Source organism: Orbicella faveolata, unplaced genomic scaffold (assembly GCF_042242905.1).
Source record: "Orbicella faveolata isolate gen_17 unplaced genomic scaffold, um_ofav_v1 contig_46, whole genome shotgun sequence".
In the NCBI taxonomy this organism is placed as follows: domain Eukaryota; kingdom Metazoa; phylum Cnidaria; class Anthozoa; order Scleractinia; family Merulinidae; genus Orbicella; species Orbicella faveolata.
In genome coordinates, this window is record NW_028301576.1 from 5,076,517 (window position 1) to 5,089,933 (window position 13,417).

The 13,417-nt window shown below is 47.7% G+C and overlaps 2 protein-coding genes and 1 pseudogene across 2 annotated transcripts; all 3 read right to left on the reverse strand.

Annotated features, from left to right (window-relative positions):
* Positions 1-5,691: 5,691 nt before the first annotated feature.
* Positions 5,692-6,364, reverse strand: LOC149098082 (uncharacterized). Its single transcript, XM_089278794.1, has one exon. It carries the CDS (start codon positions 6,296-6,298, stop codon positions 5,789-5,791), a length of 510 nt encoding a protein of 169 aa, XP_089134920.1. The 5' UTR covers positions 6,299-6,364; the 3' UTR covers positions 5,692-5,788.
* Positions 6,365-7,487: 1,123 nt separating this feature from the next.
* On the reverse strand, positions 7,488-9,061 carry LOC149098083 (uncharacterized). The gene is made up of 2 exons (XM_089276639.1): positions 7,830-9,061; positions 7,488-7,705 (listed from the first exon to the last, which is right to left on the reverse strand). Exons 1-2 carry the CDS (start codon positions 8,704-8,706, stop codon positions 7,488-7,490), a joined length of 1,095 nt encoding a protein of 364 aa, XP_089132765.1. The 5' UTR covers positions 8,707-9,061.
* Positions 9,062-9,719: 658 nt separating this feature from the next.
* Positions 9,720-11,872, reverse strand: LOC149098084 (uncharacterized; annotated as a pseudogene).
* Positions 11,873-13,417: the final 1,545 nt, after the last annotated feature.

Genomic DNA, 13,417 nt, shown 5'->3' on the forward strand with positions numbered 1-13,417 from the left:
CTGTTAACGATCTAAACCAATTTCCAGTGAAATTTATTTCAACATAATGCTATTAATATCTTTAACCAAGAGATTATGATCCAGATCATATTCTGTTGTTTTAATTTTATCAGTTTCGTTATTATCGATATCACATGCCAGTAATGGTTCCCTTTTTCTTTCCAAAAAAAAAAATAATAATTAGTAGTAGAGAGGGGATTAATCAAATACCGTTTCGCAGAGGGAGAAGCATTTCCCCGTTCTACAACCCCCAGCTTTAATTCCGAAGTTCGCAAGCTCGCTTCGGTTGAACCAGGGGGTTGTAAAACGGGGAAATGCTGGGTCCCTCTGCGAAACAGTATTTGATTAATCCCCTCTCTACTACTTGGGAATCGTGAAACTGGGAGGGATTCCAATTAGAAACAAACGACCCCGCTGTTATACCGTTCGAACATAAGCGATGATTCGAGCAACAAACAAGTGTGCGTGGTTGATGCGTAGCCGGAAAGAAAGCTGCGGAAAGAGCTGTGTCGGCGCTTATTGCAGGCAGCACAAATACCAACTAAAGAAAGGAATGAAAATGCCAGCTCCGTGTAGAGGCTGCGGAGTCGGGGTTTTGTGTGATTACCGTCTATGCATTCCATGCGGCGGAAGCGCGCTAAAACAGCGACTTATTCGCAAGCGCAAAAAAGCGAAGAAAACTATTGAACTTGTTTTGCTCGAGCTGAGGTCAGCCCAATTAGAGAAATAAAACCTTCCGTTATACAACAAGTCACTATGACTTCCGTTGACCAAAGGTTTGAAGAAATTCTGAAAGAAGAGTTTGCAAAATTTTGATCCAGCAGCGTTGCAGTATTTAGAGCAATTACTTGCAGAAAACGAGCCCGCTGTTAGAAAGATTGTTCAGAACGTGCTGGATGAACCTATTTCCCAAAACCTTTAATTCCAAAACCTTACCAACCAAGACCCCCTCCCCGACAAAGAAAGGCGAGAAAAGAGCAAGAGCTTCTGAGAGAGTACGACCCTTTTCCTGCGCAGAACATCCGAACAGTGACAGACTACCAGAATGAGATTCTGGATCTGTTCGATGATGCAACGCATGAGGGGAAAGAGAGTAAAGGACGGCGTTATATTCGATGGCGGTTCATCAGAGGTCTGGAAAATACCTAACAACAAACTTTATGGAAAAAATTCGAGGAAATGTTGACACATCGTTTTACCTGAGGCATCTTTTCTCGTACCAGTTGCGCAACATTGAAGATGGAACGGTCATTCTGTACTACACAAACCACGGCTCACCTTGGATAAACAGACTGGCAGAGGCAGAAGAATGGCTGAGTGAAGAAGAGACGAAACGCCTGGACCATGACAAAATCGAAAGACCATCAACAAAGTCGGAGTTTGTAAGCTTTTTTAATGTTGACCTGAAGGTTGTGATCGACCGTCAGCCGTTGTTGGGCGCAGGCTCTTTGCCGGACTGGCTGCGCAACTTTGCCCATGGCGGGGCGATGGCGGCGTTGGATACGTATAAAGACAACTTGTGCCTTTGGCCTGGGCGTGCGAAGTTGGGAAAATCGACGCTGATCCACCGCGAGCCGAAACAAAAAGCTACCCGCACGCGATCTTGTACGATTTCGAGGCGTATGGCGATAATAATCATCGGAAGGAAGCGGCGCCCGCGCTCACGATAGAAAACACGCACGTGCCAATTTCGGTGAGCGTTGGCGACACCCTTGAAAGAGAGCCCACCCACATCTGTGAAAGAGACCCCGCGGAGTTGGTCCGCAAGTTTATGGAAGAGCTGGAGAGGCGCGGAAAAAACATTCGGGACCGCGTTAGAGCGGAGTTTTTGACAGAATGCGTGGGCACGCTTCCAAAAGCGCAGCAACAAAAAATCAACGAATGGTGCGACCAGGTTCCTGTCGTCGGGTTCAACTCAGGCAGTTACGATCTTAATCTGATCAAAAACCACTCCCCCGGGCCAGCTTGCTGACGCAACAAGCAAAGTCAGAGTGGCAAAAAAGGGGAATAAAATCATGTTCTTGCTCACTTGGGGCTTCCGTTTCCTTGACATCTCAACTACCTTGGCCCGGGGACCAGCTACGAGAAATGGGTGAAAGCCTACGGATGCAAGACCGTGAAATCATGGTTTCCGTACGAGTGGTTTGACAATCCAGGAAAGCTTGATTATCCTGGGCTTCCAGACTATCCAGAGTGGTATTAGAAGCTAAAGGGGGAATATTTTCTCACGCTGGATGAGTGGGAGGGGTGCAAGAGACTGTTCAAAGAAATGGACATGCGTACCTTCGCAGACTGGCTGTGTTACTACAACAATGTCGATGTGGCTCCCGGTCTTGAGGCTCTGGAAAAGATGAAAACTTTCTACAGTGAGAAGGGGATCGACATCCTGAAAGACGCTGTCAGCATCTCAGGTGTGAGTTTACATTACTTGCTCCAAGGCGTGGTTGAGAGGGGCGCGGAGCTTTACGGCCCGTGCAAAGAAGAGTATGAGATTTTGAAAGAAGCTGTTGTAGGGGGGCTGAGCCTCGTTTTCACAAGGCGCCACGAAGTTGATGTAACGTGGATCAGGTCTCATCGAGTTAAAGAGCCGCGTCTTTGCAAAAAAGTCGTTGGTTCGACGCCAACGCTCTTTATCTTTCGACCATGCTCAGAGAAATGCTTTGCGGGAAGGGAAGGGTTGTGCACTACAGCGACGAGCTCCAAGCGGAGGCGGGCCCTGTACTAATAAACTGGCTCAAAGAAGGAAACTGGTTCGGATTTGCTGAGGTCGGCGTTGAGATTCCAAAGCTCTTATACGCAAAGTTCGAGGAGATGTGTCCTTTCGTTTACAACAAAGAAGTGCCTATCGAAGCTGTACCGAGACAAATGCTCGATTACTTGAGACGAACCGGCAGAAACCGTGGAGACAGAAAAAAACTTGTGGCGGCGCTGTCTGCAGAACGGGTGTTGGTGTACGCCCCTCTGCTGCTCTGGTATGTGAACCACGGGGCGGTGGTCACGAAGGTTTACAGAACAATCGACTACCAACCGGCCAAGATCTTTCCCTGGTTCGTGGAGCAGGTGACGGAGGCGCGCCGGACAGGAGACGTGGATAAAAGAAAAGCGCCGCTCGCTGAAGTGTTCAAACTGCTGGGAAACAGCGCGTATGGGAAGCCAATCGAAGCCTTGGAGCGGCAAACATACGTCATTTACACCAAAGACGAGAAGATAGTCGACAGGGCCTTGCGAAGCGCGTGTTTCTCCGATCTTGAAGAGCTCGGGCAGGCGTGTGAGTTGGAAAGCCGGAAGCCTCGGATCACAATCAGGCGGCCGTTTCAGGTTGGAATCGCTGTCTACCAGCTGGCAAAGCTGCGGATGCTGGAATTTTATTACGACTTTCTCGACAGGTATGTCGATAGAAGAGATTTTGAGCTGATCCAGATGAACACTGACAGCTTATACATGGCTATCTCTGGCGAACGGCTCGAAGACATTGTTCGGCCAGAGTTGAAGCAAGAATATGAGGCGCAAAAAAATCAGTGACTGTCTTGGGACAAGTGGAGCGGTCGGACCCCAGGTCTCTTCAAGCTTGAGTGTGAGGGCAGCCGGATGATTGCGCTCTGCTCGAAGTGTTATTTCGTTGACGAAGCAGAGGGCGAAAAAAAGAAGTTTAGCACGAAGGGGATGTCCAAGAAGCAGAACGAGATCACGTGGCAGCGTTTTGAGGAAACGCTGGAAGGCGGCAAGGTTTCAGGATGCGGGACGGGCAAATGGTCACTTACGAGCAGCGGAAGCTGGGGCTGAGCGCTTATTACGACAAGCGGTGGGTGCTGCCCGATGGGATTCACACCGAACCAATCGAATTTCACATTTAGTTCACGTCAGCCGGAGGAAGAGTGGTGTTTGGAGGGACAACCAGCAGTTCTTCACGCACGAAGCCGCGCTTGGGGCCGTCGTGCAAATAGTAGAGAACGGGTTGATCCGGTTTGGTGAAATATCTTTCAATGTTGTAAACTTTCAAAGACCAGATTGGATCCGTGGCTCTTTTAACACCGCCTTCAAGCTCTCCGGGTTGGTAGAGATAACGAACTTGGACAAGGGAGGGGAGTATTTTTTCGCTTTTTCGAACAGGCCTTGAATAAGATGTCGATGGCCTTGCATAAACAGCTTTTTCTTTGATAGCAACGGCGGGTTCCTTGCTGACAAGGCTTGTTACCTCGTTGTTCAAAGCCGAAACAACTTCTGGAAGTCTTTTCACCCAGGCAGTGGACCGCTGGCCCTCAGGAAGTCGCATTTCCACGGCGTACTGGTGCTCGAACAAGCGCTCAGCCAGGGTGCGGTTGAAACGTTCAACAATGGCCTGGTCACGGTAAATGTCAACGCGCCCGCGCCGGATATATGTTTTGTGCTTTTCCATCTCTTTTGTTACAGCTCCCATGAATTCGCGACCGGGGTCAACCTGCAGCATTTGTGGCCATTTCAGAGGCGAGCGCTTGTAAATCTTTTGAAAGGCCTGGGCGACCTCATCAGAATTTTTCGAAGTCAAGGATTCGGCCTCTTTGTAGCGGCTGGCCACGTCGACAACGGTCAGCGCGTATTTGAAAACTTTGTGCCCGCGGGGCAGTTTGTCGTGCGGCAGGAAAAGAAGGTCCGCCTGGTGGACCGCGTTGGGTAAGGGAACATCGAATTTCGGCCGAGGAATTCGCCTCGGCACGGGGAGGAATATCTGCCAGAGCGCTTGCTTGATCAGCCACCTTTTTGCGGTTTCTTCAGGTACCTTGGGGGCTTCGGCTAATTTTTTGATCGCGGCGATACCTTTCCAGTAGCCCCCGGGGCCGTAGTATATCTTTGCGAATTTGTCGTCCATAGTGTTCTATAAGAAAGAGTTAAAAAAAGTTTAAAGGAACCGGAAGGCTGCGTAGCCCAGAGCGAGCGTCCCGGCGCCCACGAACATGAGTTCACCATTTTTCTGCTGCTCGCTTGGCTGATAGAAATCTGAGAACTTGGGCTCTTTGGGGGGTATCATTCGTTCTTCAGGATGCGCCTGGTTGTAGAGTTTGAAGGCATAGTCAGTGTTGGTGAAGTTCTGCTTGGCCTCCGCCTTTATTTGCGCGTTGGTCGCAATCCAGTCGAGAAGATGGGTGCGGTCGCGCGTGTATTTGGCGTAAGCCGCTTGGTACGCCTCGAGAGCTTTGTCATGGCGCTCTTTTTCTTCAAGTGCAGCTTTGTCGCCCCCGCCAAGCGCCTTTGCCAGATAATTGCCACCGATAAAAGCCGTGGCGTTCAATACAGTCCCACCAACCATAATCGCGATGCTCGCCATGGTGTTATATAACAGAGTCTTTTTTTAAATCATTAATTTCAGACGCTGGTAGGAAGGATTTTTTGGTCCTCGAGGTACTGTTTGAGCGCAATGCTACCTGCCATGACGGCGGTGAACTTCACGTAATTCATCGCACTGCTGCTGGGATCAGAGGTAAAATTCTCTTTTACAACCTTTTTTGCGGCCAGGCCGATGCCAGTGGCTAAGTCAGTGATAGTAGCGGCGTCCATGATGGTCTTAACAAGCTTGTTGTCGGACATAGTAGCGTTTGATTGTATAGAAATATACAAAAGTTTAAAACAAAATTTAATCTGTATTTTCTGCGTCCTTGTCACACATGTTGCACTGAAAAGATCGCGGCCTGTATGAAAAACCTTTACGTTGAAGTCGTACCATACCAGCGCGATGCCAAAAATGGCGGAGAAAGAGATAAGAATTTGGGGAACGTCAACTTTCTTCATGTTAATCTACTACAGGTGAAAATGTTTAATCCATTTGTCTTAAAACTTTTGGCTGTGTCGCGCGAGCAGGTTGTGGCTCAACACGCGCGGGCTCAGGCGTATTTTTTTTTTTTTTGCCGAGTACGGCCTTGAGCTCTTCACGTTTGTAATAAATCCCGACCAGTGAAAGGACTAAGCTGCCAACAGCAAGCCATTGGGTGGTGCTGAGGCTGCTATTTTTTTCTCCGCTGCACTTTGGGCTTTCGCCTTCTGTAGTCGGGGCTGGCTCAGGGGCCGCTGTGGTGGCTTTCGTCTTGTTGTTTGCGATATAAGCCTCAGCTGCTTTTTTCTGTTGTTCCCGGGCCAGCCGCGTTCTTTCAGCAACCATTTTTCCAGCAGCCACACGCTTGGGATTTTTTACGCGCTGCGTTGTCGTAGTTGTCGCTTGCTGTGTGATATCGACCTGCGAATTCGCCGTGACGGCAGGTGCTGTCTGTGTCTCGCCCTGCGAATGCGCCGTGACGGCAGGTGCACTCTCGGATTGTTCGGTAGACATTCTGAAACAAATGTGTATGCTTAGCAAATATTTACTTCGGCGTTTCTCTCTAAATGCGAGTTAAAATCAATATGTTTTGTGGTGTTCAGCGCCGCGTTGGCCGCAGCAAGAAACCAGCCGCACTTCAAAGCAAGGATGCCGGCCAGGTTCGAGCTGTTTGTTTAAGATGTAGTCGTTTCTGAGTTCTTTTTGATAAGCGTCGATGTGTTTGATTTTAAGTTTAATTCCGACCGCTTTGGTTACAAGAAAAATAAAGTTGTCGATCAAACTTTCTGTTGTCTTTGAGCCCACCTATGTCTCGTAGCGTTTGGTGTATTTCTCGACATTTTTGTCGCTCAGGCGCTTCACCTGCTCGTGGGTTAACTGCACTCCGACGGCGTCTTTAGCTTTTCCTGTGGATACCAGCACGGCCAGCCGCTCACGAAGAGCAGGAATGTCAGGTCCGGTGGCGGTTGGCACTATACCACCAGCTGGCCCACTCGACAGCTCGGCTTCCAGCTCGGATTCCACTGGTTTTAAAACATCTTCTGTCACGACGATCTCTTCTCCAGCCATTGTGCAACAATATATACAGCTTTCATTTTTTTTATTCAAAATAACTTTACCTCGTAGGGGTGGCGAAGCGAGAACACAAGATAAGAGAACTTCCGCTCTTTCAGCTTTGAAACCAGACCTTTGTACTCATCCAGGGAGAGTTCGCCAGCGTAATCATCAAAAATGGCTTTCGTGGTCTTGGCCGAGGGGGTGTAAAAGAGAACGATCGCCGCCACGTTCTCCCGGAAGAAAGCTGTTATGCTTGTCATCTTCTGGGTCAGCACCCAAACGCTGATGCCGATATGCCGAGTAGAAAAGGCGAGATTCACCAGCTGGCCGGTGCGCCCTTTCACATCTTTGGAGGCTGCACAGTCATCGAGTATTATGAGCGTGTTGGTGCCGTCGAAAAGCCATCTCACTATCTTCAACCACTTTTCCACGTCGTGCTGCTCGTATGTTACCACATTCATTCTTGGATCATTTTCACCAATTCGGTAGTAGGTCTTGTTGTGCGCGAATGTCGGGCAGATGAGCACGATGTAGTCGAACTTGAAGCGGAAAGGGCCGTAGATCTGGTCAACCACAAACCTCGATTTGCCTGAGTTCGTCGGCCCCACGATGAGAGCGTTGAAGGGAATCTTGCTGGGGTCCATGTTCATTTTCTATACTGCACAGATTCCAGCTGTCTGTGCAAAATGTTGAACTGGGAGTCGGAGATGACGAATATGTGGCAGTTCACGTTTGCTGAGCCTTCGGCTTTCCGCTCGATTTCCAGCTGAACCCCGTCTGTAGTGTTCACAAGGCGCTTTCCGCTGCCGTGCATTGACTGATCCGCCATGGAGCGCATATCGATCACAAGCCCGAACTTATCACCTGTGTAAAAACTTTGTCAAATTCATGTGCTCGGTTTTATTTTTTTCTTTCACAAAGAAGCTGCGGGCCTCTTCCCACATGTCCTTGCCTTCGATGCCGTTGTTGTAAAGCATGTTGGGCGAGCCGTTGACCGCGACGCTGACTTTCGTCAGATTCGGGAAGATGTATTTTTCTGAATCTCTGCCCCCCCCCCCCCCCCCCCCCCCATCATACGGCTCCATGAACAGGAGGAGGATGGCTTTGAGTGACCTTCTTTGGTGGTCGACTTTGATGTTGATCCTCGTATCAGTTTCTTTTTTGAAAGGCACCACTTTGGAACGCATCACGTGGTCATAAGTGAACTCTTTGCCGGGGTAGTAAACGCTGTCTGCCTCGTCTGCCAGAGTCTTGCTGCGGATCATTTGGTACTCGAGCTGGATGTTGGTCAGCTTGTATTTCAGCTGGGTTGGTTCAGAACTTCTGAGCACTTGTGAAGCTGGTGCAAGGGTTGCTTGGAACATGAGGTCGTTGTAAAGGGCCTGGGGGTAGAGAACGCCGTGGTCAGTTACGATCTGATGGTCAAGCCTGATCCGGTACTTGCTTCCGTATATCTCGTTCAGTTTGTTTTCAGCGTCGACGCCCGAGGTTTTCTTGTCTCCCGCGCCTGAGCGGATCTTGCATAAATCCTCGCTCTGGATCCCTTCGAGAATCATGCCGTCTCGCTTTTCCCGCGAAAGGAAAAAGTCTTCAAAGATTTTGTAGATGTCATATCCAACCGTGTCTTGCAGGATAGCGCCTGCAAACTTCACGACCAGCCTGTCAACGAGCGCTCGCGTGACGTTCTGGACAAGGAAGTTGTTGGCGTGCCCTCCAGAAAGGTCGATGTTAAAGACAAGCGCTAGCGAGCCTGGCACCAGAACCTCGTTCTCGTTCAGCTTGGGCACTGAAACATACAGCGTCTCGCCGGGGATGGCTTCAGAGCGTTCAAAGGTGATTCGCTTGACCTCTCGCTCGGCCTTCATGGCGTTTAATGTCTTTTCGTTGTACGTTGGGCGGAGGTTCTCTGACACTCACATTTCGTATAATATACCGGCTAATATTTTTCTAATTTAAAAAATAACAGGATTGAAATATATTGCAATGGCGGAAGGCGGCGGCGAATTTGATTACGAAGAAGGCGATAATCTCCTGGGTCATACAGATGACCAAGACGACGATGACGAACAAGAGGCTGAAAGAACCCAGCCTTTTCAGCCAGGCGCGGCGTCCACTCCTTACCATGGCGGGGAGACAATAGAAATGCAAACGTGGCAACACGAGCAGACAGGGCTGCCTGAAACCTACGTAAAAGTTACAGACGAAGAGCTTCGAAGAAGGCTGGATACTTTGAGAAACCCCGTACACGGGATTCCTGGATGATTGTGGAATCACTCTGTTGCCCCCCGATTTACGACAAAAAGAAATCGAAAGAGTCAAAAAAATTATCTAAGCTCGGTACCCCAACGCCGAAGTTGACAAGCTGGTCATCAAATTCTCTGATAAAAACCAGATAGTGGTTCTTGGCCCGAAGCAAGGTGAGACCAAAATTGTTTTAGACGATGGGAGCGGTTTCCGGAAAGACTTCTTAAACAAGACGTTCGTCAAAAAAATTCTGGGAGATAGTGCTGAAGAAACTATCCGCGAAAACACTGCTTCAATTCGAAAAAAGCAAAAAGAATTTGAGGAATTAAGAAAGCTAAAGGCAGAAGCAGAACAAAGATTGCGTGAAAAGAATAAATTGGTGATGTCTATTAATGAGCGGTTAAATAAAGAAAATGCCAAGATTGATCAACTCAAAGACCTGCCAGAATATGAAGAAGAAATTAAAAGGAAGAAACAACTGGCAAATAATTTAGAAAAAGATTTAAACGCCGCAAAAAAAAGAAAGAAAAGAGTTCGAAAAAAAAAGTAAAAAAACTGGACGATCAAGAACAAAAGAACGCCCGCCTTGAAGAAAGTATTGCAGAAGAGATAAAAAATAGAAATGCGCTGGAAGAAAGGCTGAACAGCACAAAGCCTTTGGATGATCTAAAAGAGCAGGAAAGCGAGCTGCAGCGCCAAAACGAGGAAGACCAGGCAATCATCCAAGATGAGAATGCCTCGCCCTCCGACATAGAAGCCGCAAGAGAGAGAGTGGAAGAAAGAAACAACGAGCTCGCGCGTTTGCAAACTGAGATTGGGGAAAGGGAAAGGACGCGGCCTCTCTCGGAAAGGGTCAAAGATATCTTCAAAAAATATGGCGTGGCGGTCACTGCTATTCTTCTCGCCGCGGGGGTTTCAATAGGGGTTGTCGTCGGTTCAATCACAAACGCTTTGAAAGCCACCGGAAAAGCTTTGGGAAAAGGCCTAAAAGATATTGGCGCGAAACTTGGTTCTCTGCTGCCCGGGCTGATTGGATCGATTGCGACTTTTCTATTCAAAGCTGCGGGCCAAGCCGTCAGGTTTCTGGCCGAGCACACCTGGCTGCTGATTCTTGCCGCGGTGGCCTTTTTGTTCGAAAAATATTTTAAGAAGCAGCGGTAGCTTACCGCCAAGCCGTGAACAGCAAAGCCGATAATCCTACTACACCGACAATTACCGATGTTTTGTTTATTTCATGTTGCGGTGTTTTATCTGGAGCCTTGGGCTCTATTTTTTGCGCCGTTGGCTGTGCTTGCTGAGTTTCGGTCGAAGCTGATTTCCTTGATTCGGATGTTGAAGCTTTGTGAATCGGGTTGGAAGGATGGCTGTTGGGAGGGTTAATTTTTGACGGGCCGCCTGCCATTAGTTTGAGCGCAGCTTTTTTTTTGTCTGGATTTACCTCGTTGTTAACGCCAAGCTGCATTCCAGGAACCGCCTGTTTCAGCTTGTTGTTGCAACCGACCGTGTTTTCGGTGTTGATTATCATTTGCGCGGGCATAAGCCAGGCCATGGGGGCTACAGCAAGATTGAGCCTAACCTTCGCTTGATCCACCGAGAGCTGGTACCTTAGCACGCTCTTGGCCAGGTCAGGCTCTCTGATCGCGTCTTCCACCAAAACAAGAAACTCGCTTTGGGCTTCTTTTGCTCTCCCTCCTTCGCCAAGAATACTGCTGCGCACATTAACCTGCGCGCCCAGAACGCAGTAAACAAAGGCTTCGATTGACTGATTTATTCTCGACAATCCGGCCTGCGTCAAACCAGATGCTGTGTTTGGCGCGAACCAGTCCGATTGAGTATCAGAAGGGGCGCCCGGCTCGATGTAATAAATCAGGTTTCCTTGAATCGCTTTCCCACCTTCATCACTGAATTTGTTCCATCCCGGGTATAGGTAGGTTAGTTTTCGACGCGCCGCCCGCATAGACGTAAACGCTTCTAAGCCCGTGGTTTGCCCCGTGTGTGAAGCGAAAATCGCTCGAGGGGTCTAAGCCGAACTCGTTGCATAGCCTTTTGTACGAAGCAACGTCATAATGATTATTGAATTGGTTGAAAGGCGGATCTCCGAGCAAAGCGCTCATGCTCTGAATTCCTCCTAGCTGGTACAAAATGCGCCTGACGGTGAAATACACGTGGAAGGTGTAAAAAGCTCTTATCTGCGGGGGGAGATTTATTCCATTGTCAAAGATGTCGCGAGAAATTCCGCACCCCTGTGTCGCGCAGAAAACCGCGAAGTTGAGCTGTTGCGGCCAATATTTCATGTCAGGCCCTCCTAACCAGTGTTTTGATTCGGCTCCAGAAGTGTGCCTGAGTTTGGTTTTTTGGAATATTTCTCTGAATTTTGCTGTGAAATATTGGTCAGGCGTGACGTAGATTTTGATTTCGGCGTTGAATATTTTCTTCAAGCTTGGCGCTTTTCCGTCGAAAGGTTCCGCAGGGATGGGTAAAGAAACTTTTGAACCAAGTGGCGACAATTGATAAGGAAAACCTCGCTGTCTCCCAAACCGAGCGCCTGTTTCATTTCCGCACTCCAATACCGCCTGTCTGAACCGAAGACGCTTTGTAACGAGCCTTCGCTTTCTTTGAAAAACACCTCTGCGGTTGCGTTATTTTTCTCGTCGATGCTTTCTTGTGAAACGAACCGGCTTTTTTCCGCTTTTGGAAAGTGGTTTAAAAAGTTTGTCCACGCCTTTTCCTTTGCGATTGCCGCTTTTTTCACAAACTCAGGATCTTCCCACATATTCGCCATTGTATTTGAACACAATTTTGTTTGTTAAATATAAAATGGTTGTTCTCACTATTGCCACACAAGAGAACGGAGAGACTATCTATTTTGAAGACCCGATACCGAAAGTACATTTCATGAAACTCATATCTTGTAGTTTATTCAACAGCTGGGACACTTTGAAAAAAGAAGGTTCAGCCTCCTTGGGAGATAAAGACAAAGATAAAGCTTTATCAATTAGTAAATTACTCCCAGGGCATTACAATTTAGAAAGCTTGGCAAAAGAAATAGACGGTCTGTTCGACAAATATGGCTATGAACAGTTGGAAACAGAAATAAATCAACCTGTTGGCCAGCTTGTAATAAAAAATTTTGGGACAAAACCGATTGAATTGATCGCGATTTAACCAATTTGCTTGGTATTGTGCGAAAGTTGAATCTTATAACATTCGTAAAAAGGCTTAGATATCCAACTACATATTTTATTCATTGTGATTTGATCGACAAAGAACGGAATCTGTTCAATGGCAAAAATTCAGATGTCTTAGCCCTGTTTGATATAAAAGGGAAGCCTTTTGAAAAGGTAAGCTACCAGGGTTCTCCGCAACAGGTTTTGCGTGACTGCTCTACGGACAAGTTTATAAATAGCATCACTATTAGCGTCAAAGATAAAAATGGCGAACTCTTTGATTTCAAGGGCTTCCCGCTTCTTTTTGAATTAGAGTTAAATTAGATTTCTTTTATATACACGATGTCTTCAGCGAATGTGTTACCTTCCGCTCCTCCTGCCGAGCCTCTTTATCCAGTACTGGCGGCGCCTTCTGAAAATTTCCGCTTGCAAAAGATCAACGAGATTTCCAACACTTTGGACCGTGAGGTCGGCCACTATCGCCTCGTTGCTAAAAAATACAAACGGGCAAGAAAATTAGTTAATTGGAGCGCTGCCGGCTCCAGTGTTCTCTCGGCAGCGTTTTCCAGCGCTAGTTTTGGCTCCGCTCTGTCTTTGGTTGGCCTACCGGCAACAGTTCCTTTAGGCGGCGCTGGGGGGTATTTCGCTCTCGTTTCTTCGAGGCTGATAATCGCCAGCAAAAAACTTGATTCTAAAATAAAAAAACATCAAGAGATTACCACGCTCGCCGTTGCCAAGCGGGATACAATCAACAGATTGCTTTCCAAAGCTTTGTGTCTTCCCACGAGTTTGACACCATCCTTTCCGAGTTTCAACAGTATAACGCACTGAAGGAACAAGTCCGAGCAAAGATGCTTCGCCAACCATCAAATAGAAAGCTTGCTGATGTTGATGTTCAGAAATGGAGAAAAGACATCCGCGACAGACTTAAAGCTGAACTGATAAAAAAAATAACAGACCCCTCCACTTCGAACTGACTTTTAGAAACAGACGGTTTAATTTGCATATTATAAAAAACATGCTCGTCAGTTTCCACTTGATTGCGTTTCTCGTCCACGAATATTTCACATCTGAGTGGCAAAAAAATGTTCCTGATATTACGCGCGAGATTGTTTCTGCTATGCTTGATGCCGATGAGGTTTTTTACTTGGAAACACCCGCCTTT